Source organism: Drosophila melanogaster, chromosome 2R (genome assembly GCF_000001215.4).
Source record: "Drosophila melanogaster chromosome 2R".
Lineage (NCBI taxonomy): Eukaryota > Metazoa > Arthropoda > Insecta > Diptera > Drosophilidae > Drosophila > Drosophila melanogaster.
The window spans coordinates 6086047-6113227 of record NT_033778.4 but is presented as its reverse complement, the minus strand read 5'-3'; the positions used below and the strand labels follow the sequence as shown (position 1 = coordinate 6113227).

The 27181-nt window shown below is 40.7% G+C and overlaps 1 protein-coding gene across 6 annotated transcripts in view, besides 1 other annotated feature; it reads left to right on the top strand.

Annotated features, from left to right (window-relative positions):
- EcR (Ecdysone receptor) overlaps nt 1-25355 on the top strand; it is an 81215-nt gene extending 55860 nt beyond the window's left edge. For 3 of the 6 annotated variants that reach the window (NM_165461.3, NM_165463.2, NM_165464.3), the window contains 4 exons: nt 18157-18671; nt 19075-19218; nt 19279-19431; nt 19495-22809. In NM_165461.3, coding sequence (NP_724456.1) covers nt 18157-18671; nt 19075-19218; nt 19279-19431; nt 19495-20640 — 1958 coding nt within the window. In that variant the 3' untranslated portion in view covers nt 20641-22809. Of the gene's footprint in view, nt 1-18156; nt 18672-19074; nt 19219-19278; nt 19432-19494 lie in introns of all 6 variants that reach the window. The other 3 variants (NM_001169590.2, NM_165462.2, NM_165465.3) reach the window with 3 other exon arrangements.
- Nucleotides 11317-16444: a mobile genetic element.
- Nucleotides 25356-27181: the final 1826 nt, after the last annotated feature.

Here is a 27181-nt window from a genome sequence, read left to right as displayed (position 1 = left end):
ACCGAAGCAAGTTCTACTTTTGTAATTCCCATCAGGTTTTACACTCATTTTTGTTATTTTTATTCTGAGTGCTTTGGTAGTTGTGGCCGACAACAAAATCGTTAGAATTTTCGTTGGCCAAAACGGCCGATGACCCGCCCGACTCAAGGTTAAATGTTGAGGCGTAATAAGGCAACAAAAACAAAAACAGAAAAACAAAATAAAAAAACAAAAGACGCTTCACACTTTTGACTCGAAACGTGTGTGCTGGCAACAAAAAAAAAATAATAATTCTAAATAATAATAACACAACTTCTGTGCGTGCTAGCCCTCTCGCTCTCCCCATATTTTGACTATTTGAAAAATTGTACAATAGTATGGTTGGTGGGAGGGGGGATCAGGAAGGTGGTAAGATGGAGGTGGGCTCCTCGGAATAGTAAATTTTTTTACTTGGATTTTTGGTTATTTTTGCTGCGTCAGCGCACACGCGATTTCTATTTGCCTTCGCTCTTTCGGTTGCTTCTTGTTTTTACTCTTGGCCATTCTCAATCTCTTGCCACTTTTGGCGGTTTTGTTAACTATTTTCGTTTGTAATAACGTGCTGGAAATGATTACGATGTTGATGATTATCTATCCATTCAATAACAAAGCGAAATTGTATTTCTGTTTACTTTGGAATGGTTTCTCCCCTCTCTTTAGACTTCCACTAATTTTTTTTTCTGTTGATTCTAAGCCATGTGTGAGCCAAGCTTTTGTTTAGTTCTTTATTTCACCATTTGTTTAATCAAATTATAATTTTGGAGTGTCTGTTTTTTTTCGTTGCTAAAATAACAATGATACAATCAAAAGTGATTTATTAATTTTTTCACATTTTTGTTCGTTCTGCTTTGCGGTGACCATTTTTTTGTGCCCTGTATAAGGCAACAACATGCCCAATTGAATAATGAATTTTTGAAAAAATACATAAAGTTCTAGGTGGCTATTTTTGAAAGTATGTACACGGGCCAGAGATTTTGTCTTACATTCGATTTTGGTTAGCAGAAGGTTGTGGCCTGACTCTTTTGATTAACGTTTTGTGAATTTTAATAACAGTGTTTAATTTATATTTTTATCATTTCAACTTCAAACAGTAAGACCAATTAACGAAAATCTCCAAACAAATTTTAGATCACAATTCAATCTAAAAATGTAAAAATATATTTTTTCGAGTCGTCTATGCGGTACTTACTCTATTTGTAATATTTACTCACAAATGTGAAATGATTGGATCCACACCGAACTCGAACGCAAAAGTGTGTTATAAATGTATATCTTCCAAAAATACCATTAAGCGCTCGTTGGATATATGCATATAAAACATAGATATAATTATGATAAATTTACCCAAAGTGAAGCCCTTTGAAGACGAACAAACTAGCCTTCGCGAGCTTTATCTCGATCCCAAACTTCCGAGCTCTCCGCAATTTCCGATCAGGATCAAGCCACCTGCCGTGGCATCCACCGGAACCGGGGCTCGTCGACGCATTTTGAATGAGCTTGCTGCTGCTGCTTTTTGAAGTCGGACGAAGGGCCAAAAGGACGAGACCGGCAGCCGTCGCTTGACTAAATTTATTTCAAACCTGTAAGCACTAATTTTAAATTAGATTCCAATTGCTGACGTCCCGCCGTAGCATTCTGTGTTTTTTCTTCGACCTCCAGGGCCCACAGCCCTCGATTTGGCAGCTGTTGCGGTCTCTCCATTGTGGCATCTGCCTTGCGTCGATCTTCTACTTCTACTTGGGCCAAGACGGCGACTCACTGCCCCCCCCCCCCCCCACACTTACCCTTCCGCTCCTGGTTGTCGGCAGTTTATGTGTCTTTTAAGTAGTTGGAAACGCTTTTTGATCCCTTTTTTGAGCCCTGGCGATTTTTATCGAATTTGAAAATTTAATTGGCAACACCAAATGCCCAGACAAAGGAGCGTAACAAGAGCGAGTGAATGCAAAACATTTGCTTGCAATTCAGTCTGTCGGGCTGCCTTATCTGCATCTTACTAATAATTGGCTTTCAGCCATAGAGAGTGTGTTTATTTATCGGGCTGCACTTGGGATCACGCAACTCAATGTCAAATTGGAACGCTGCCTTACTCATGCTGTGCATATGTGCGTTTTTATTACGCATTCCTACTGGGCGTCGCCTGCGATCGCAAAGGAAAGTGCGGGAAATCCTTGTGAGCAACTGGTCAAAAATTAACAAACGTATCTTCATCTCTGCCAACCCACAAGTAATGTCAGCCAAGCTACGCATTTCCATTTGGTTAATCGATCTGGACTGTTCGCTTTGAACAACAAGGTGTCATAATATTTAGATTACTAGTGATTGACCTTTAAGGCCGCTGCATTGCTTCAAACCCGACAATAAAATTCTACTGAAATGTGCACATTTTTGTTATACGCCAGTTGATGATAGAAGCACAGAATGAAATGGTTTGTTTGTTGTATCGCAACGAAAAACAACTCAAAGTTGTATGTTTATCTCATATACAGAAGTATGACGCCAGGGGGATAGTAAGATAGTAATTATGCGTTCTCCGTTTTAAGTTCTGAAGAGTTAATTAATTACGGCCACACTTCGGGCGTGACAGACTCGGCTAAGTAATGGCCAAATTCCATGCAACTTATGACGAATAAATCCCCTTCCAAATCAAAAAACGAGATACAGACAACTGAGTAAGAGGCCAAGTGAATTGCTTAAGCGACACATGTAAAATGTGACATCCACATGACCAGCGGTTCCAGAGAAGAGCAATCGGAAAGGATGTGGACCCTGCATTCATTTGACTTTTAATACCGAGCTCACTCTGGAAACACAAACAAACAGCACACATTCGTTTAAGTTTTGAAATTTGCAAACACACCCAAAAAACGAAAAAGTCGAGAGCAGCACACAAAAGTATTAACAAGAAAACCATGTTTGAGCTGGGTTGGGTTTTATCGGTTCGGAATGCAATCTCAGTCAACTCTGAAATTGAATCACTCGGCAGTTTAGCAGCAACAATTCTCACACGAATGCAAATTATGCGTTAATGTAGCGGTGGTATATCCATCCGGGCACTTTGACCCAATCTTAACTGAAGAAGTGGAAGTGGTCGCAAAAAAGATAATGATAAAATAAAGCCCAGAAGTTTGCCAAATCCAAAAATATGCGGTGCCCAATAAATCAAATCTCTGGCTCTTTTGGCATTTATATGACTCGTCCTCCGACTGTTTGTCTGTCTCCTTCGTCCGATCTGAGCATCTATGTATATAATGTGTATATATGTATAACATATGTATATAGACATGTGCATAAGAATGGGCTCTCTGCGGTCTTTTATACGTGTACTTTGCACCCCGAATGCAAAGTTTAAGTCATTGAAATGCGAACACGCGGTCGGAAAGGGAGAAAATACCCAGAGTCAAAAATGTTTGTAAGATGTTTGAAGTGCGGAGTGCGAACTGGTTATCTATGCGTACGAATCAATCTATACCCACTTATATCAATGGATATTTTGTTTATTGCACCTTATTCATCGTTGAACTTCAAAGTATATTACTAAAATACACTTTAATTACATTTAATGATCACTATTTCCAGTAATAATGGAAATAATGTTTAACATTGCTACCTGATTTTAAAGTTATTCTCAAAACCTCAAAAATACAATTTTTCCTGTAGTGGAAATTGGATTTTGCAAGCAAAACAAAAAATCACTAAAATAAAATACGCAAGGAGAATTGAAATTCTACACGAGGAGCAGACAAAGAAATGGTTGTTTTCTCACTTCATGTCTTTGGGAATTTTCTCGCTGGTTAATTTTTAATTGGCTGTTTTATATTCGATATTAACTCTCACCTGCAATTTTTATGCAGACAGCATATTTAATGTGACCCGAAGAGCAAGAATACTTTCTCCTAACCGAAATTGTGATTAAAATTGTAAGTTTATAAGTACTGATTATCGTTAATAATAAAAGGGCATGGCTGGTTTCGGTGTTGCTACAAAAACGATCACTTGGTTTTTGGATTTTTGTGTTTTAAGCTTTTTGCAATATTTACCCAGATATTTCATTAATCATTTTGGCAAAAAAAAAGCGTCCGAAAATCCCACAATAGCCGAAGCATTGCCTTATTTTTCTTTCCGATTTATTGTTTTGAAGAGCAGTGCCAAGTTCAATAGAACTCGTTTCGGTCGCAGTCCTAAGTCGAACTTAGCCAACATGACGGGCACTTTAGGCGAAGTGGTGAAGGGGGAGGGTCCCAAGTCTGAGGCTCAAGCCGCGATACTAGCGCGAAACTTGATTAAAAATTCAAGGCCATGTTGTGGCACATACGAGCGTTTGGAGCGATACGGTGCGAGCGAAAGACCAGACCAGGTCGTAGCGAGCTCCAGAGCAGACCAACCAGATCTTAGGCCCCGAGCAGATCATGTGAGTCTGGAGTTGGTTTAGAAAGCGGCAGTGCAGCCTACTGCTGCTGCTGCTGCTGGTGCTGCTGCTGAGGATGTGTATTTGGCTGTGTATCTGCAAGATACAGATACTCGTACGGGCCGTGATAGAGATTGCGATCGCTGTGCGCTCCGCTTGCCCACTGCTCTCGTTGCACTTGCCGAACCTACTTGGAGTCTGAAACTAGTTGCGGATTGCTGGTGCCGTCTGAAAGTGGTTTTCATTTTAGCCAGAGCGGCCACTTTTGCTTTGCTCGCTCATGTTCGCCGTTTTCCTTCTCTAGGTTTCCATTTTCAATAGATTCAATGGTGAATTATTTGCAATTGTCTGCTTTGTTTCAGCAAGCTACATATTTCTCTTTGCGTTTCCACCTGTCTTTGTGTTCAGACTTCTTTTTATTGTTTTCCACGAGCTAATTGGGTTTTTTTTAATTGTCGGCAGGTGGGTAAGCAGGCTGTAATGACAATTGGCCTAAAGATCAAACCCAGCTCAACTGCGTTGCTTTTTAAGTGCTTCAAAATTCAGAGCGAGCACAGCGTCTACATTTTTGCGTTACTTAAATTGGTACATCAAATTGGTATTAATGTGGATATATTTGACCATCCGTTGAGAAAAACTTGTTTTATGCCACTTCTTGAGCCATTACACAGTCCTTTTGTCCGCTGATACGGGAGCATTTGACAAACTTCTATCAATTTTACAACTCCCCTCTGGTACTTGCAAGCTTTAAACGAAGCTGCCTTCCAAAGCGATATAATGTCCGGTTATTTCGCTTTTTCTGCTTCCAATGATGATGATGATGATGATGATGCCTGGGCTGCCAGCGATGATGGCATGTTTATAATTAGTAGTAAAAACAATCTAGAGGAAAGCAACTTCAGAGTTCTCGTTCGCTCTTCGATGCTTTCGAGCTTTGCCTTGGGGTTCGGTTTCATTTACCTGGCCAAGAAAATCGCTTGGCTTAGGCTTCGCCTCTTGCCCGTAATTAAAGTGGCCAGCGGAAGTGAACTGAGCTATGAAGCTCAGCTTGTTTGTGCAGTTTAGCCGCGGAAATGTAATGCGAGCAGCATGCACTAGGTCGACATACCACCACCTAGCCATGTGTCGTATGAAACTTTGCTCATTTAAATATCTGTTTCTGTTCTTTGCTGGCAAATCAGGCAATGCTCTAAAAAACAAACAAAATTAACCCTTTCGCGACCAGGTAGGCCCACACAGTGAGCCATTTCAGTATCTCGCCTTACGTACTGTTGCTTGTGCGCCTATATAGAAATATAGAAATTATTTGTGACAAACGACTCCCACACTCGAAAATAGGTATTCACAGCTGCCTTTGCGCAATTTCTTTTTGAGAGCAAAAACATTTGACAGGCAAGCAGAAATCCTATGACTGACAAGTTGCCCCTTGACACACATTTTGTCATAGCAATGCCAAAAATAAAATTAATAAATTGTTTTCAATAAAAAACAGCACCAATCGAGCATGCCCAACAATTCGCTGGTGTAGGCCAGACAACTTGGCTGTTAAAAAAAAAAAAACAAACTATCAAAAAACAAACTATGATGCCGCCAGCGTATCAAGCGAATAAAGATCGTTTACAATGATAAAAGTGATTTTTTTTGGTTTTGTTTAAATTGGGGTATCTGATAGTCGAGCGTAACCTACTGCTCTACTTCTGTATTCTAACTATGCGTTTTTTTTCAATTTACTCCAATCAATATGAATCATATATATATCATACAGCCGCCAACATTATTTAATTTCACGTGACTCTACACAATCCAAAAGTTCAATTCATAATCGCAGGAATTGTGCTTGCTTAAAATTCCAAATTCCTGGAAACGAATTTTGTAATATCGGGCGAATAACTTACCTCTTCCAACGCCACCGTTCCTTTTCCACTCGAGAGGCTTTTGTCGGTTCGTTTTACAACCAAAGTCGACTTTGTAATGTAATATGCCATACACACAAACACACGCTCAAGCGAAAAATGTTTATGCTGCACTCGACAAAAGAATTTCCCACAATGTCAAGAGCCAGAGAAATCGCGTATACGCACAGTTGGCGGCCGCTGGCAACGTTCAGCGTGAAATTTTTTCCTGCCCAGTGAAGCTTCAACGGGCCTACGTTTTTTTGGTCTAAAAATTTGGTTGCAATTGTCTAGTTTGTGGAAATAGGCAAAACCAACAAGCGCCAAGATCACATTAAATTGTTTACAAGCATCTGTACTTTTATTAGAGTGGAGTTAAGATTAGGAAAAAACAAGTAGAAAAAAGGTTTTATACGTCTGAAATAAACTAAAACTCGTCATTAGGCAGGGGAAATAAGTTTCCTTCAAAAACATATAAAATATATATTCCAACTAAGTTTCGTCTGTGGAAGACTTAAATGACTTCAAGGACGAAGGCCAGGCCACGCCCTCCAGACAGTTAAAATAACAAAAAAAGTTACTGCTGCAAGAGATTAATATACATCGTTCAGCGACCAAGAGCCAGAACAACGTCTGTCGTTGTCCGCTTCGCTCAATAGAAGAATGCCTGACCAGCAACAATGTGTTGATATTTAATAAGTCTGCAGCCAAGACGACGCGAAAGCCACACAAATCGCCAGCTGGCAAGTGGGCGAAGAGGTGCTGAGCTGGTGGGATGCTCGAATGCTGCATAACATGTTGATAATGTAATAACAATAACCATAAAACGAGCACGCCAGACGAGGAGGGTCTGCTGTGAAACGGAGAGTGGGGCAAAGTCGAACACTACTTTTACCTACCGCAACAAGGTCGTAATTAAGCTCAACCATAACTACGCTTAAGGTTCTATGCCTAGCTTGGTGTTTCGTTTTGGATTTGATTTTTCCACACTTAATAAGGAACTTCCGTTTGCTGAAACTAAACTCCAATTGCGGCCCCACCAACTGCACTTGAACCAAAGTTGCATGCCTGACTTTGCATTTCAGCTGGGAGGAACGCTTCACTGCTCGCTCTAATCGCGCTGCAATGAGCAGAGTCTGGTCTGTGTGATGAGAATGGGGTGATAACGCGTAGCGGAAATAAAGATTTAAGATCAGAAAGAAAACCCAAGCCGGGGTTTACTCTGGCAGGAAACGTAGGACCTGCAACCTGAACCGAATACGTTAAGTAGTTCCTACCAATTTTTCAGACTTCAAACTTGTTTCCAAAATAGATAGCCCTATAGATGCCTGTGTAAAATCAGAAACCTCTCAACGCGCACAGAAATAAAAACAATTACCGCGGTAGAACTGACAGTGACGCTTTTGTTGGCTACCCTGAAACTTCTTCATTTCTTTGCCCATCTATTTTAGCTCTTATTCCCTGAGTTTGTATTCCCTAGCTCACTTTAGGCTTTGTGTTCCTAATGGCTTCACTCTATAGCCATTTGTTTTGAGCTCCATTGTTCGCTGTGCTTTCCTTTTGCCCATAAGTGTAACAGCCCGCTTCTGTTTCTCCCAGAGTCATACCCCACTCCCGTATACATACCATAATATCTGGACGGGATTGAAGCTGCCCAGCGATGGTAACCGATGCCAGCGGGGCGAAGTCTCGTAAATAAAGCATCGCACATGGATATGTCCAACATATGTTGGCTATAAAAAGCAAATTGTAAACAAATCCAGTGCCTCGCACACGAGTGCATCGTTACACGGGGCTCTTTTTGTGTGTATGATGCACATATGTACATAAATGCAAACACATATCATTAAGGAAGGAACACGTTTAAAAAGCGGCGGCTTCCCACTAAAATGAAATTACACTGGTATATCACTGGAGCTACTTTAAAGTATATAAGCCGCAAAACAGCAGATCGGGGAATCGGAATTTAGGATACTTCAACGTTAATTTTCGTTCATCGTTTGAAAAACAGAAAAATAGCGATCGCATTAGAAATACCAGAGATTAGGTATGAAACCAAGTTGTGTATATTGCCATTAGCAGGTAACTGGGACTTTTCACCTGAATGTTGAGTATAACATTTAACGGAAAATTAAAAATCTACCTAAGCCCATTCTTCTGCCAAGGTAGCCATATTTAAGTTCTGAATGGCATTCGCCAAAATGGCGCTCGGCGCTTTCTCCAAATGGAAACCAGTGGCTCCTTCTTGGAAGTTGCAACTACAAAAACACCGCAACGCAAGGAGAAGCGAAAAAGCCATATAATGCGTTCCGAAGCACACAAAAGGTCATGCGACGACCCTCGTCTAAATGTCGACCTGGGCGCAAAGTAGGTTAAAAATCATTTTTTAGCCATCTATTGCACACAGTGCATCCCCCTACCCTATTCCGGACTTGGATTCGTGTCCGTATCCATGTCCGTGTCCCTGCCCCTGGTCAGGAACAAGAAAGTACATGGCTAGGCGGCAACATGCCAACGAACTGAAAAAATCAATTTTTCAACCATATAATCCAAGCTCCCTGAAGGCGAAGGGGTCGCTCGGGGGTCGGAAATGGCGAAACGTGCCTAACAACTGACAAACTCGTGCAAAATAAATTGCAGCCTTGCACTAGAGAACCCCCTGGAACAGAAAAACGTGTGCAACCCCAAACAAACGAAGAGGCGGCCGACTGGGAAAAGCGAAGCAGTGAGAGAGAGAAAGGGATAGAGAGAGACGGAGAGAACTGCAGACAGTGCATCGGACATGCGCTTTCGGTGGTACAGTTTTTCACTTCGGTTCTACCCACCCGAACAATCCCCAATGCCCCCATTGGGTTTGGTTGAGCGGAATAGGTTGATTTTGGCCTTAGCTACTCGGCCGGCTGGCCATCACAAATCATCCTAGCTACGGCCAAAGCCAAGGTGGAGCGTGGAGCATGGAGCAGCCCTGAATCCCAAACCCAAACCCGAACCCGAACCCAGCCCCAACCCCAACCACCTGCAGTAATCATCCCCGTTTGCGGGTAAACTCTGCAGTTATGGTGGTTAGTTGGGCCTGCTCAACTTATTTTGATTTAGGGTCGTCGGCTTTCGCTTATGTAATCGCCTGCAATGCCGTGGCAGGGAAACTCGCTGTACTTGGCGTAATAAACATTCGAAAGGAAAGTTTGCCAGTGATGTTATAGTCACAGCAAGCCCTTAGCCTAATTGTTTTAAAACGTCTTTTCTTTTTTTTCGGCGTTTTAAAGTATACGACCAAAAGCTTGGGGTGGGTGATCACAACTAACAATTGGGGATAAAGAAAAGCCATTAGAGTCTTCATTATCCTGTATCCGAATAAAGAGTATCACCAATCGCTTAAACAGTATTTTAGTCAGATCTGGGATAAATGACGTATATTTTTAAATTTGAACTTACAATGGTACTAATTTATTACCATTTTAGATGTGAATTTGCAAATCGAACTCAATCGTAAAGAAACATATCCGACACCCCAAGATATGAAACAGTATAATGCCACTGCATCGTTTTCGATCAGCTATCGACTATGCATCTTAAATCGAGTATCCATCCCAGCTTAGCTTTCATTTCGAGCCTGCAGATCGTGCAACGCTGGCTCGTCGCATTTTTTACGACTTTCGGCTCTACTAGACTGAAACTTGCTAATATGCAAGGGTGGTGGTCGGCCCCCGCCGACTTGAAACTTATTTACTTGTCCGCTCTATTCTCTATTCTTCGCGCAGAGGACGCTATTTGCACAGGCAGGGCTGGCTCCTCTTCGCCTCTTTTTGTGCATTCACAGACAACAATCCGCTTAAAAATATTACATTCATAGCACACACACACACAACTGAGCGGGAGAAGTGCACACAAAGGGACAGTTACGCCCTAGCATAGGGCCGAACAACAAAAACAAGGGGAGCGCAACAACAGAAGCAGTAACAAAAAGTTGTATTTCCTTGCCTAGCACAAAAAGCGTATGTGAAAAACAGCAATGAAAAGTCGAAGCGAGCAGACAAAATGAGATGCAAAATGCAGCGAACAAAGCCCAAGCCAGAAGGGAGAACTTACCTATACCACTGCGGAAGCTTGTGCGACATGCAATCCGCTCTCCGCACACACACACAGCAGTCACTCATGCACACGTAGATGGGTGGGGTGGTGGCGGTGGATGAGGACGACTGCGCCGCCCGCAGTGGCAGTGGCAATGCCAAAGGCAAACTGCATATTTCGAGGCCTACATCAACATTTTTTCAGTTTTTTTCAACAAGGGCGTGCAGCACGAGGGAGAATGCACGAGCAGACAAAGAGGCGCAGAGAGAGCGAGAGAGTGCCAGGGAGAGACAGAGCGGAACTCAAAGAGCCCCAACTGCTGGCGCTGGTGCTAGGCGCCCAGAGCTGAGTTGCCAGCCAATAAATAGCTAGAAAACCTAGATTCAAACTACTATACTACTAGCACAGTTAAATCTGAAAGCAACTAGCTTTTTTAAAGGACGGCTGGCTGCCCCTTCCTTTCTCGAGTAATATGCGGCTAAGCTGACCACCACGAATACGTGTCTTTGGTGTATTTCTATATGTATATTACCGATAACACGAAAACTTTCCTAAAGCCAGACTTGAACAGGGCTTAGTTCGAATAACAGAGCTGCATAATAGGTGAACACCACATGTTCAATCGATTTTATTCTGTCGTGGAGTCTGCCCCGCCAGCACTGAAGAGTATGTGAGTTGTGAAGCTCACGTTGGCGCTTGTTGTCTTGGCCATGTGCATACATATAAACATACATATCCAAATACATATGTACTTTCTTTCTGGCCTCGTCCTCCGCCAACCCGATGACGTCGCCTTGGCCCTTAGTCGGCAGATTCGCTTACATAGATTATATGGGTAAGGCGGAATGGTGAGCGTAGACCGAGCGACTAAACACAATAACACAATGAACTCCAAACGTAGGCAGCTCCACAGGAGCGGATGGTGGGCCGTTTTTTTTTTTTTTTTTTTTTATATTTATTTATTTAGAAGCGATGAATCAATACAATGCAATAACAGTAACATAACAGCGCAATTAACATATAAAAGATAAAACCAAACCTCTCACTAATCATGTGAGGACTTACAACTATGTCTCATATTTCGAGGGGGTCTTTAGGGTTGCCCAAGTGTTTTGGCGAAACCCTTCCTTTTTAATCTCCTTAGAGGCCTAGCAGGGAGTAAGCGTCTAGCAAGTATACTGTGGTGTCGTCTTAGTCTATCACTATATCTGCTGGTGTGCTTGGAGATCTGCTCTTCCACTGTATGAAGATTCAGATCACGGTGAAGGGTAGTGCCACGTACATAGTATGGGCAGTCTGTAATTGCACGCATGGCACGATTTTGCAATACCTGAATGCGGTTGTAGTTGGATTTTGCTGCGATACCCCAGATCTGTATTCCGTACAGCCAGATCGGGGCTACGCAGTGGACGTAGACTGCTCTTTTGGCTCTCAGTGTCATGGTGCTTTTTCTGTTTAACAGCCATCGAAGTTGTTGCATCCTTTGATAACATCTCCGAGTCGTAGCTTTCAGGTGCGGGCCGAAAGTCAACCGTTTATCAAGGATAATCCCGAGGTACTTAGCCTGTGAAGGTTGATCTAGGATTACACCTTCCAGCTCTATGGGTGCGGTGACGGGACTTAAGGTCTTCAAGGTGAAGCAGGGATTGATGGTCTTTTGCGGATTGACCTTTAAATTCCATCTTTTGCACCATGCAGCCAGAGTGGTGAGGTACTCTTGGAGACCCCTTGCTGCCTCGTTGCAACAATTAGAGCTGTACAGCAGGGCAATATCGTCAGCGTACGTAGCAAGAAGGGCCTTCCTGGGATCTGCCATATGATAGGCGTTTGGGCAGGGCAGATCTGCAGTAAATACTGAGTAGAGCAACGGTCCCAGTACGCTGCCCTGCGGAACTCCAGCTCTCATAACGCGGGGAATCGAGTAGGAGTTTCTGACCCTGACCATGAATCTCCGATCTTCCAAGTATGATTTTAGGACTCCATAGTATGGTGCTGGGAATAACTTTTTAACTTTGCTGATAAGGCCGTCATGCCAGACCCTATCGAATGCCTGTTGCATGTCAATGAACACAGCATTGCAGTATTCCTTATCATCAAAGGCCTGAAGGATATGTTTTGTCAGTCTGTGTACCTGCTCCACAGTACTGTGTCCCTGACGAAAGCCAAACTGATGATCCGGCAGGATACGACGCTCGGTCATGATGTCATTTAATCTGTTGGCAATCAGTCGTTCCCATAGCTTGGATAGCGAAGATAAAAGACTTATGGGTCGGTACGATTCAGGGCTCTCTTCAGGTTTACCAGGCTTATGTATCATTAGGATTGCTGCCATTTTCCACTGCTTTGGGAAAAACTGCACCCTGAGTATGGCATTGTATATCAGCGCCAAGTAGAGAATTGTTCGAACAGGTAGTGCTTTTAGTGTGGCATTGCAAACGTTGTCGATGCCAGGAGACTTCTTTAACGGGAGAGATTTGATAGCTTCGACAATTTCCTCAACCCTGATGGGCTTAATGGGTAGTGACATTTGCAGAGGTGTCTCTAGGCTATCAAGCGTCTCTTGATACTGCTCCGTTGTAGCGAATTGGAAGTGGGTGAACCTTGTCTCCAGATGATTTGCAAAACAATTAGCCTGCTCCTCTTCATTTTTAGCAAGTTCGCCTCCCGGACACCTTATAGGAACCTGTCTAAACGGCTGTCTTTTAAGGGACTTGGTGCATTTCCATAGCGAGTATCCAGCATCCACTGTGTAGTCCATACTAGCTAGTTTCTGCTCAAAAAAGTTGCTTCGAAGTTCTCTGAGGACGTTTCGTAGTTGCTTTGCAGCACGGTTCCATAAAAGTCGGTCCCAGGGGTCTTGAGATCGGATTGCTCGCCTTCGGAGTCTTCTTTTCTGTGTCAGAAGCTCTCTAGCCTCTCTTGTCAAGACTATCCCATATGTGGTGCCTATCCGAGGGACGGGAGAAGTAGAGACAGCCGCGGCCCTATGAATGCTTTCAGTTAGGTTGTCAACAGCCATTTCAATTTCCTCACCAGAATTAAGCGTGGTGTTCAGCGAAATAAGGCTCTCCAATTGTCGGCTAAAGGCAAGGAGGTCAGTGTGTTTGGTGACTAGCCTGGGACTTGGATTGACATGAGTACTGTCTGTCTCAATGCTAATGATAAGAGGCAAGTGATCAGAATCCAAGTCCCAGCTTTGTGTTATAGTTGCTAGGTGGTCTGGTATACCATGATACACTGCGAAATCTATGCATGAGGGCGTATGGCTGGGCACATACGGATACCTTGTCGGAGAGCCAGTTGCGAGGATCTTAGCTCCAGTCACGGACAAGGCTTCTGCTAGTTCCCGCCCGCGAGGTGAATTGCAAGTGTCGCCCCAAAGCCAGTGGCGGGCATTCCAGTCGCCACCTACCAAGTACCTTTGGCCGCAGGCGCGTATTATGTCAGTAAAATGTCTTTCCTCGATTCTAGTACTTGGGGAGCAGTAAATAGCGCTAAACTGCAGGTCCCCCAGTCCTGTGGCTACTTTTACTGATGACAATTGTATGTGGCGTGTCTCAATGACCCTTTGTGGAAAGTGGCGAAGAGTTGTCCTCACGAACACCGCTACTCCGCCAACACTATTATTATTAAGGGATGGCCTATATGCTGGATAGTACGCATATCCATATATCTTTACAGTTTCCCCTCTTTTGAGTCTTAGTTCAGTCACAAGAAGGATGTCTACCTTTTTGTTGTGCGCGAACAGCTCAACATCTTTGGCTTTTCTTGAAATGCCGTTAGCATTCCAAATAAGAATCTTTAGTGGATTCATAGGGAGGCTGAGACGTTGTTAAAAAGCTGGGGGTTAAGTTCACTCCCAGCCCATTCTTTTAACATATTCGCTAGTTCAAGAACCATTTTTTCAAGCTTTTCCAGTCGTTGATTGGTTTGGCTTTTATACTGTAGTTGTTCTTGCTGCTGCTGTTGCAACCACATAAGAAACTGTTGGTGTTGTTGTTGTTGGATCTGCTGTTGCCATTCCAGAAACTGTTGTTGTTGCTGTTGTAAGAATACTTGCACATCAGATGAGTTATTCTGCTGTGTATTCGATCGGTGTTGCTGCAGTATTTGTTTCGTTTGTGGGTTGTTTAAGCGTAGACGCTGGGCTGGTCCGTCCTTGGAGGGCGCTATTTTTGGGTATCCTTTTACTATTGTAGCATATGATACTGCTCTGTTTCCACCAGTGCCTATAGATGGTTGGCTTTGGGCAAAATTAAGCTGTGGTTGTGTCGATAACTGCTGTACTGTTGATTGGGTGTTGTTCTTGCGGTAATTGGGCTGCAAGGCAGGAAGCTCTTGCCGGTCTCTAGGAGAGTGATGATGGGTGTTCTTATTTAACCTGTTTCCATTTCTTGCAGGCCCCATAGATCTGCGAAGAAGCTCCTGATACTTTAGGCAACCTTTGAAGCTAGCCGTATGATTTTCAGAGCAATGGTAACATGTGGGCAGTGCGTCTATCGGTCGGGTGCATTGCATGGTTTGGTGATTTTCGCCACATCTGGCACAATTTGGGTGTCTGCGGCAGTATTTAGCTGTATGGCCGTACTCCTGACAACGACGACATTGCGCAATTTCAGAAGACTTTCTCATCCTTTCAATCCGTATTTTCTGTCGGCAAAGGGTCTTGACATGGTAAATTTCATTAATTTTTGCACAGGGCTTTATATTAATGAAAAAGATGTTTAGTTTTTCGTCCTTATTAGTCCTAGAACTAGGGTTGTGAATGTGGAGCACTTCGTAGCCTAAACATTTCAGATCGGCGGTTATGTCTTTGTTTGATGTACTGTGATGTAAGTCCCTTACTACAATTCTGTGTGGCTTATCTGTCAGCATTTGGTAAGTGTGAAACTGAATACCAATGTCATCCATATGGCTCACTATTTTCCTGTAAGTGTCGCTGTCTTTTGGAAATATTCTAACCGTTTCCCCTTGATTAGCTTTAACGACAACGTTATCTAAGCTTGTCTTTTCTTTTATAAGCTCAAACAGATCATTCAAGTTTCTGATATTTACAACAATTTGTGGTGGTTTTTTGTGATCATTAAGTTGATTGGCTGTATTGTGTGTTTCCTGCAAGTTTCGACCAGTATTGGAACCATCGAGTTGAGAATCATCCATATGGGCACTGTCAATATCAGCACCCTCTATCATCATGCCTTCCACGCTTTCTTCGTTAGTAGAAATATCCGTGTCCAGAATGGCAAACCTATTATTAGTGCTTATCTTCAGGCTAGTCGTAGGGGGCGAGTGTAAAACTTGGCTGCTACTCCCTCTTTTCGGGTTGGAGATGGGGGACAAGGGCTTTCCATTTTTCCTTTTACCCGCACTCTGATTTTGGTCATTTAATAACCTTCTGGCAGCATCGCTGAGATTATCTTCTACGATTCCGGAGTTTATCAATGTGGAACTTTCCTGGTGAGTGGATCTTGTTCCAAGGCACGGGCTGCTTATTGCGGCATTTGCCATTGTATATATGGTGCTGTTATTGGCACTAGTAAATGTCACCGTTGTTGTGGTGACGCTACTGCTTTGAGTTACGCTGCTTGTAAAGCGTTGAATTGCTGATCGGCACTCGTTTCTAATCTCGTGAGGTAATTTGCCAGCTATTGAGAACATTGTTCTATGGTTACTCTGCTTATTTAAAAGCTGGGTGTCATCAGAATTGTTCTCATCCATTGTCTTAATAATAATTCTTAATATTTACAAAATAGCTTGCTTAACTGACCACAAAACAGATCAAATACGGATCAGTTTTGCTGATAAGCATAGATTTTATTGCCCCCTTCAGCGGCTTTGCGCGGGGTGAGGGGAATAAGTTGCCCGAAGGGCAGGTATCGTAGCTACACCGCACTTCGATTAACGCTTTTTGTTGTTGGCCAAATGCCGACACCGCACGAAGCAGCGCCCGAATGTACTGGTGAGTGCTATTTTAAGCACCCAAGAAATTGCAATAATAAAGCAAAATAGATCACTTTTGCATACGCGCGACACAACCGATCTCTATGAATGCAGATTTGCGACTTCGGTGGGCCGTTGGGTGGATTTGGGGGTGTCTTTTGTGCTGCACTGTTGTCGCTTTGGCGTCCATTTTTTCATCATTGCCGTTCTGCATTTGTTTTGTGCTCCATGGAGTTTCGCCCTTCTGCATTGAGCACGATGGAAAATAACTTTTCACGGATGGAAAATAAAATGTATCATATCTGTGTGTTTTTCAGTGCTAAGTAGGGAAACACCCCGCAGTTGCCCGCAGTTTTAAAGCTCGTGTTCCAAACACTCAGCCCTCAAGAAATTCGGTGTGCGATTGGGTAACTGCGCAGTTTATTCGATCACCTGGCGCCTACTTATCTGTGTTCCCTCGGATCTGCAACGATGATCCCGCGGGATGACATTGGCACTGCTTCCAGCTTTGGCGATCCGGTTGGAGCAGCCGGTTTTTACTTTTAGTCACGCGATTTCCCCGCCAGAGCAGCCGCAATTTTCCACATTTTTACAAGTTTGGAGCACACACTTGAGTGCAGTGGAGATCCAGTCAAGTTGGCGTCTTTGCCATTTTCCATGAGCCGCTGGAGCAGACAAAGTTAGCATGACGCCGTCGTTTATTTCATTCGCTGGCAGTGAAATCGAAACGCAGCGACTGCCGCACAGGGGAGGGAAAGTAGCCGTGAGCCAAGAGCCACGACAATGGGGCGTATGGGTAATATTTATTTTAAGGCAATGTGCCTCGTGGACAGGGGGGGGGGTGTGTGTGTGTGTGGTAAAACGGTTGTTAGAAACTGTGTTAGGCCGACAATGCACTGCGTTGCACTCAGCTGCAGTTGAGGCCTGCAAAGGAAGGCACAAAGGGAGTGGCCCACGTAGAAGGAAGAAGGGTGCACTTGTGCCCAAGTGACGTCTTAGTCGCCTCGACTTCGATTTTTCCTGCTTTTTGTACCTCAGACAAGAGTCTGAGAGCCTTCTGCGCCCTCCAGCTCTGCCTGCCAAAGTTGTTGCTGTCACTGTCATCGTCGCTGTGGCGGTTTTTGTTGCAGTTGCAATAACAGCACGTACATAAATATGCGCTACAAACTGCCTCCGATGCATTTCCCTTCTGGGGAGTCCTGAAAGCGTGACTTTCGTCACAATCTATGCCATTTAAAAGTACTCAATTCTCACAAAGTTCCTCCCTAGGACGATCGATTATTTGATCTATTAAAAAAGATACGAAGGATTAATAATAACACGCCAGGATTTGAAATTTATAATTAAGTTGGTATAATGCTTATATTGGTATTTAACTTGTGACCTTTTCCTATTTGGTAGTAGAACAACTGTGTATTATGTTGTAAAATTAGATCGTTGGATCCTTTCAAAATTTACAATATAACTTCCGTTCCCTGTAGGCCTTTATTTATCTATTCTTCTGTCCAACCATTCATTTGGTTGGTTTTGGGTGGCGGGAATAATTTCGTTGACTTTGAGCGACAACGTTAATTGAATTTTAAATTTCCGACGGGGACAATGGCGGAGGTGGGCGTTCCCAAACTGCGTTTGCCAGTTATCAGATACAGCAGAGCTGATTAGTAAGCAAACGAGTTCCAGTTAGATCTGGAGCTTGCAAAACATGCAAATGGCGGAGAACATAGAACTCCTCGAGAGAAAATTTATTTATTTAGGTCTTATGTTTAATGGATCGTCGCTAAAGAAACCCCATAATAAATAAGGTTTGTTTCCCCTTCTTTTTGTGGACAGGTCGCGATGATCTCTCGCCTTCGAGCAGCTTGAACGGATACTCGGCGAACGAAAGCTGCGATGCGAAGAAGAGCAAGAAGGGACCTGCGCCACGGGTGCAAGAGGAGCTGTGCCTGGTTTGCGGCGACAGGGCCTCCGGCTACCACTACAACGCCCTCACCTGTGAGGGCTGCAAGGGGTTCTTTCGACGCAGCGTTACGAAGAGCGCCGTCTACTGCTGCAAGTTCGGGCGCGCCTGCGAAATGGACATGTACATGAGGCGAAAGTGTCAGGAGTGCCGCCTGAAAAAGTGCCTGGCCGTGGGTATGCGGCCGGAATGCGTCGTCCCGGAGAACCAATGTGCGATGAAGCGGCGCGAAAAGAAGGCCCAGAAGGAGAAGGACAAAATGACCACTTCGCCGAGCTCTCAGCATGGCGGCAATGGCAGCTTGGCCTCTGGTGGCGGCCAAGACTTTGTTAAGAAGGAGATTCTTGACCTTATGACATGCGAGCCGCCCCAGCATGCCACTATTCCGGTAGGGGTCCATATTAATCATATCAATAAAAAAAAAAATAAAGATCCAAGATCAAAGTATATGCTGTTGGGATGAAAATAGTATAGTCCCAAGATTAAGAGTTATTTATGAAATATGAAAGTAATGTAATACAAGTCTTAAAGTATAGTGGTAACACTATATTATTATAATAATAATCTAACATAGATATAGTCAATAGTCTATAGTAATTCTAATGAAGAATCGTAATCGCGGAAGCAAGGAGCCGAACAGAACAATAAGAGTAATGATATAGTATTATAATAGAAATAAAATATTAGTATAATAGTAATGTAGTTCTAACAAGAAATTCGATTTTTTTAGACTCCGCTCATATTTGTCAAGCAGAATTCCACTTACCCATACTTTTTAATTTCCGGTACAGCTACTACCTGATGAAATATTGGCCAAGTGTCAAGCGCGCAATATACCTTCCTTAACGTACAATCAGTTGGCCGTTATATACAAGTTAATTTGGTACCAGGATGGCTATGAGCAGCCATCTGAAGAGGATCTCAGGCGTATAATGGTGGGTTAGATCGAAATTAACTATATAAATAGAATCTAAATTGATTTCTATGCCTTGCAGAGTCAACCCGATGAGAACGAGAGCCAAACGGACGTCAGCTTTCGGCATATAACCGAGATAACCATACTCACGGTCCAGTTGATTGTTGAGTTTGCTAAAGGTCTACCAGCGTTTACAAAGATACCCCAGGAGGACCAGATCACGTTACTAAAGGTGAGTAGAATCGAAATCACTGGGTACAACCGAAAAGACTATAACTAAACCCATCAACGTTAGGCCTGCTCGTCGGAGGTGATGATGCTGCGTATGGCACGACGCTATGACCACAGCTCGGACTCAATATTCTTCGCGAATAATAGATCATATACGCGGGATTCTTACAAAATGGCCGGAATGGCTGATAACATTGAAGACCTGCTGCATTTCTGCCGCCAAATGTTCTCGATGAAGGTGGACAACGTCGAATACGCGCTTCTCACTGCCATTGTGATCTTCTCGGACCGGCCGGGCCTGGAGAAGGCCCAACTAGTCGAAGCGATCCAGAGCTACTACATCGACACGCTACGCATTTATATACTCAACCGCCACTGCGGCGACTCAATGAGCCTCGTCTTCTACGCAAAGCTGCTCTCGATCCTCACCGAGCTGCGTACGCTGGGCAACCAGAACGCCGAGATGTGTTTCTCACTAAAGCTCAAAAACCGCAAACTGCCCAAGTTCCTCGAGGAGATCTGGGACGTTCATGCCATCCCGCCATCGGTCCAGTCGCACCTTCAGATTACCCAGGAGGAGAACGAGCGTCTCGAGCGGGCTGAGCGTATGCGGGCATCGGTTGGGGGCGCCATTACCGCCGGCATTGATTGCGACTCTGCCTCCACTTCGGCGGCGGCAGCCGCGGCCCAGCATCAGCCTCAGCCTCAGCCCCAGCCCCAACCCTCCTCCCTGACCCAGAACGATTCCCAGCACCAGACACAGCCGCAGCTACAACCTCAGCTACCACCTCAGCTGCAAGGTCAACTGCAACCCCAGCTCCAACCACAGCTTCAGACGCAACTCCAGCCACAGATTCAACCACAGCCACAGCTCCTTCCCGTCTCCGCTCCCGTGCCCGCCTCCGTAACCGCACCTGGTTCCTTGTCCGCGGTCAGTACGAGCAGCGAATACATGGGCGGAAGTGCGGCCATAGGACCCATCACGCCGGCAACCACCAGCAGTATCACGGCTGCCGTTACCGCTAGCTCCACCACATCAGCGGTACCGATGGGCAACGGAGTTGGAGTCGGTGTTGGGGTGGGCGGCAACGTCAGCATGTATGCGAACGCCCAGACGGCGATGGCCTTGATGGGTGTAGCCCTGCATTCGCACCAAGAGCAGCTTATCGGGGGAGTGGCGGTTAAGTCGGAGCACTCGACGACTGCATAGCAGGCGCAGAGTCAGCTCCACCAACATCACCACCACAACATCGACGTCCTGCTGGAGTAGAAAGCGCAGCTGAACCCACACAGACATAGGGGAAATGGGGAAGTTCTCTCCAGAGAGTTCGAGCCGAACTAAATAGTAAAAAGTGAATAATTAATGGACAAGCGTAAAATGCAGTTATTTAGTCTTAAGCCTGCAAATATTACCTATTATTCATACAAATTAACATATAATACAGCCTATTAACAATTACGCTAAAGCTTAATTGAAAAAGCTTCAACAACAATTGGACAAACGCGTTGAGGAACCGGGAGAAAATTTAAGAAAAAAAAAACCATTGAAAATTATGAAATTTAGTATACATTTTTTTTGGGTGGATGTATGTCGCATCAGACTCACGATCAATTCTCGAATTTTGTTAACTAAATTGATCCTCCAAACTGCATGCGAAACAGATCAGAAAAGAGAACAGACAGTAGGGCGTGAACAGAGGGAAGAGAGAAGAGAATAAAGATTGTTTATATTTAAAAAATATATAAAATAATAATTACTAACTCTAAACGTAATGAAAGCAACTGTATAATATCTAACTATAACTATAAATTCGTACTGTAGGGAAGTGAGAAAATCTGTTAAATGAAACAAAAATAATGATAATAACATTATCATCCACCATAATTAAAATCATTTAAAGTAATTAAAAACAAAACACTTTTAAAACACGCAAAACTTGGACTGATTTTATAAATATTTTTTAATCATAAAGAAAGGCAACCTGAAAAAAATATTACAAAAACAAATAACAACATATTTTATTATGACACCCTTATATGTTTTCAAAACGAGAATTTAAATTCTTAGATTCTTATAATTTCATCCAAAAATATTAGCCAGCAAAAACCTTTATTATTGGCATTGTTTTTAGACATGTTTTCAAAAAAAACTTTGATATTGAAACTAAACAAAGGATAATGAAATGAAAGTGATTGGAGTCTTACTCAAAAACCAAAAGGCATCAAAAGGTATTAAATTAAAAATATAATCTAATTTCGAGTTCAAGAAACACTTTTTGGTGGAAAATAGTTTTCAATCACTTTGATAAAAACCACACAAATTAATAAATACATGCATACACCAAAAGACTTCAATATATATTTTTAAAATTTACATTGATAATTCGAAATTTGAATAAGAATCACATCCATCTAATTTGGCTAAATCAAAATTTTTATGAAAGCCACACAAAAAACGTGCAAATTTGATTACTTTGGCAATTTTTATGTTATACAAAATTTATGCAATTGATTTTCAAAATAATTTTTATTAGATTGTATTAGTTTCATTTTGCTTTGGGATGTACATTTTAAATAAATTTTACTTTAAATTGTTGGCCTTATTTTAACTTAAATCAAATTTATTCTAATTTTAGTAAAAAAAAATGTGTTTAAAATTGAAAATAAGAACACTGTAAAATATTAATAAAAAATTAAAGTTTAAAGTGATTCTTTTATTATGTAAAAAGAAGACAAAAAATATCTTACGTAGCTTTCTACTTGAATTGTGCAATTTTTTACTTTTACTACTAATCCTAATTTAAATATAATTTACACACACGCCTACACATCCAGCCACATATTTTTAATTTTAAGTCAACCTAATTTATAAATATGAATTTGTATAATGACGAACTAAAATTAGCATGACATCATGGACATACTTGGAAATAACTCTATCAAACGAGCTAAATGCATTGAAGAAGAAAATTCTTGTTAAATATAGTCTGCACTTCGACAAACGAAAATCAGTGAATTATTTATTCATATTACAAAGACGTTCGTGGGAAGCTCCAAGGGAATCCATGGACTATCCAGGCTCATTAAACTCTTTATTAGTTTCGTTTTTACAATAGGCCTTAGTTAAATTCCTTCTAGCATGCATATTCAAGTACGTTCAATTATTATTATACAAATATACAAAGTTACTTTTATACATACCTTGTTTTGTAGTTCTACACGTAATGTAAAGAAACAAACTATCGAAATACGGATTATTTTTACCTTTTTACCTTATTTCTGCAAGTGGAAAAGAGAAAGCAAGAAAAATGTATACAATATATGAGAAGTATGTTGAAACAAAAATAAGAAAACAAAAAAATATTCAAAAACATAAACCAAAACCTCAGTGTTTTTATTTTCTCAATCCATTTTTGTTATTTCCGTTTGATTTTCGATGGCTAGGGAAAGGATACGAAATAATGGGGTGCGAGTGAAAGACTTATGAGGTAGAAATTCAGAATTTGAACAAAATTTTGCATACGATACAGATGCAAATGGCTGTGAAATTGGCGAGGAACAAAAGGAAGAGATCAAAGCATGAAAATGAATTAAGCAGTTGCCTATATTGTCGAAATTTGGTTTATGATTTATTTCAGTTGGATTATGGATGAAATGCAAGTAAGCTATTTAATAGCCTTCAAGCGTACTGTTTAAGTACCACTAGAGTTTACTAAGGACACGAATGTGGCAGGGAGCGAATGACTTTCCACATATTCCATTCGATTTGCAATTTCGGACCCAAGTCGAGTGTTATATTTAGTGTAAGTGAAGTTTAATAAATACTCTCAATTGACCCTCCCAAAATCTTTCAAATATTATAATAGCACGCCTAAGACTTTGTACATATGCATATATTAATACATATATATATTTATAGCTCTGGCTCTGTAAGATTGAAAACAAAAAATGCGAACAACCAAAATACAAATAATGCAACCTGATGAATTACGAAAATACAAGATTGTATGGTATAAAATAGCAATTTGTTGACAGATTCATTCATATAAAAAGATTAAGAAACAACAAACACACAAAGCTAAAGCTGAAACGTAAGAAAATCGTTATGTAGATTTTTGAAATTCAATGTGTTTAATTTTTATGCACTGTTTTCTGTTATGTGTAAACTCGTAACTTGTTTTGCCCCAATACCTAGACCTAACTATGTAGAACCCACGACCACGACCGTGTACACACCCTGTAACCCTAAGAGAAATTGATTGACACTCATACTCGTACACTTACAAGCATTTTGTGTTCAACTTGTAGATATTGATCCTGAATTGAAAAACTACCTCAAGCAAAACAAATGATGATTAAGCAGAAGGGCAACAGATGTTGGGTGATGGAAAGGTTTTAAGCATTATAAAAATAAATGTAACTACAAGCGAGACCTTAGCAGCAGAGCATGAGCAGGAAAAGAACAAAGTATATACACTCAAGAAAGCTATTATTTCTCTTATACGAATTTGTTTCCATCGCACTTTTAGCCCACGATGACTTCGTTTTGAACTTAGAACGCACAAGCCTTGTTAAAGCTACCTGGTTTGCCGCTCATAATTGCCTAGCTTTAGGCGTTATCAGAACTACGTATGTATAATCGGCGACGTTAAACTTCAGTTTTACTTCTTTCCATTATCATAACCCAAGCTGGACAAAAAGAGAAAGCTTTTTAAATCGATTTGAGTTAAATAGCTGAGTTTTTCTCACTGCCAAACCGAAAATGAGATATAATACCAAGTAGTTTGACTAAGTTATCGAACCGCAGCCATTTTCAAACTTAGCGTAAAAAAGGGGAGAAACCATAAGTCTAATTTCATTTGCAATGTCTAGCAATCAGTAATATAATTCTAAATTGTACCATTAATACCCACGAAATATATACAATTATAACAACCACTTCAAGATACGATTTCGAGTATATCTTTAAGTCAGTACCTATACGTATATTGATTGACAACGCACACAATTGCTAGACACAGATCTTAGCGAGTAAAATCATTTTTTCCGGAAATAGAGATTTTAAAAAACAAATAAAAAACTGAAAACTGAATTGATGGCATTTTAGTGTAACGAGAAATACAAAAGAAAGTCGATAATCTAATCAGCAAAGTTACAATATTGTGAAAAAAGCCCATTACACCGCAGATACGTAGAAAAAAATAGTAAATTAATTGGTGATTTGACAGATCGCCTAGAAATAGTTTTCTATTTCACTCGCATTATTATTTACATGCTACACTGCCAGAAAACTTTTACTTCACCTTTTACATTAAGCAGCAGTAAGTCGATTAGCAAATTGCAAATTCAAATCGAAAGCAATTCGAATTGCAAATCGAAAGCAAATTTGTTTCAAAAACTTTCCATGTCTCGCATATTCCTTATGTTGCCGTATATCGATTTTGATAAAGAGAGAGAAGTAGAGATTGTTAGCATTTAAATAAACTAGCAGTGAATCGTGCTTTTCTAATTTGAATGGACTTCACATTAAATACACCAGAATGGTAAAAACTCCATATGCAATACATACGGTGCATGGAAATAAAGCTACATGCACCTACATACTTACATAAATGGATAAACCTGATATTATATTTAAAATTCTGATTAATTTAAAGGTATGTAATGCTCTAACGATGTTACGTCATACACACTTTTATACTTTAAAATTAAAGCATTATGTTAAGTTGGTGGACATAAGTAAGACAGCTAATATTGTCGATTATATGCAGTTAGTTGTCGAGTAGGATATTTTTGAGGATCAGGCCAATTGTCAAAAGTTTAATCTAAAAGTAAGGGCGCAAAGATTACATTTTTAATACTAATTTCTTAATCAATACATTAATTTAGAACTAGATACACATACAATTTGCATAGTTGTATAATTAAGTTGTAAATATATATATATATATATATATATATAAACATAAATCTAACAGAAGTCTATATATACGATATATGAAAAGTGTAATAAAATAAAAACGATATATTTAAATAACTTGTTTTAGTTGGGTATTTAAACAGGTTGTTCAAGGAGTAAATGGTAAAATATCATCCTCAAATAATATTAGCATACAGAAGAATGCGCTTATTTAATATATATGTTAATATATTTTTCAGCATGAACTATAGCAACGTATGTCTTTCACTTTCCACCTTTCAGTCCACCTTTTTATCCGTTCAGTCTGTCCGCATGAACGCCAATATTTCGAAACTATAAGTTAAAAGGCTTTTGATTCTAGTGACACCTATGCTGATCCATCCATTTATCCATGTAAATCTATCCATCTATTTCCATATAAAGACACCTAAGTCCCTGTATGATTAATGACGTCAGAGATTCGCAACTTACATGCACATACACACATAGGCACCAAATTGAACTATTATTTCGTTATTGCATTCGTGCAGGTACATTGGCATCTGAGCAACTCACAAGAAACTAACCGGTGAATCAGAAGACTATGGTAGAAGACTACTATACTATAAAAAATGACGATGATAAAATTCAGCTTTTTGTTAACATATATAGGCTTAAGCAAAAATTTAGCATTAGTGGAGTTTTGTCGCTTTTAATTGATAACTACTTGATATTCGGTATGCCATACCGCATTTATCATTACTTTACACCAATACATACAATATTGTTTTTATATTTTATTAAAAGCGAAAAAATGCTTAGTTTACGTAACGTCAAATATGTATAAGTTCTAAGGTTACTTTGTTGTTCAATTTTTTAAATTGTTTATTATTTATTACTTCACCTGTTACATTTCGCAGCAGTAAGTCGATAAGCAAATCGCTTCTTTATTTCAAAAACTTTCAATTTCTCGCATATATATTTTATTGCCGTGGAGTTATGTCGCTTTCATTTTACTATTTTACTATTCTATTTTATACTATACCATCTTCTATTGTTAGTAATTTATCAGGTTGCACTATTTGTATTTGGTTGTTCGCTAGAGCTATAAATATATATGTAAATGTATGTATTATATATTCTTGTATAAAACTAAACAATTGAACATTACACACTTTTTATAAGTATGCATTTTTGTATGCACATTCATTTAAAATTTTTAATTAGATAAAACTATATGCCATTACGACAAATATGTTACAAAAAAATAGGCTCTGTTACAGTTAAGCCTGGTTTTTAGTTATATAAAGTACATGTGGTTATTTACTACTATTAGTTTGGTAAATATGAAAGTTTATTTAAGCAAAAAACATTGTAATATTTCCTATTTTTAACAAATGTTTAATAACTGGAATGTCAATCAATCAATGTGTCTATTTAATGTTCTGACAATTTTACTTTAACTTCTTACTTATATAGAAAATTCACAAAGTTGTTATTCAATTTAATGTTTCGGGATGAAATATATATATTTTACCTAGGTTCCTATACTATTTAACACAAATAGTGCACTGGGTTACTTTTTACAAAGACACTAGAATAATAATAATAATAATAATAATAATAATAATAATAATATTCTAGAGTCTTTGCTTTTTACCTATACTACGGTTGTGTTTTCGATCGATTGACACGGCAAGTTCTGAACTACATGGGAATGTTTGGTTCGCTCTTGATTCGAGTATTCTGAGCATGATTCGATCTTGGAAAGATTTTGAGATCAAAATTCTTAAATCGAGATCGTTGAGAACGGATTTTTCTCTGAGTGTTGAGCAATTAATACGGTTGAGAC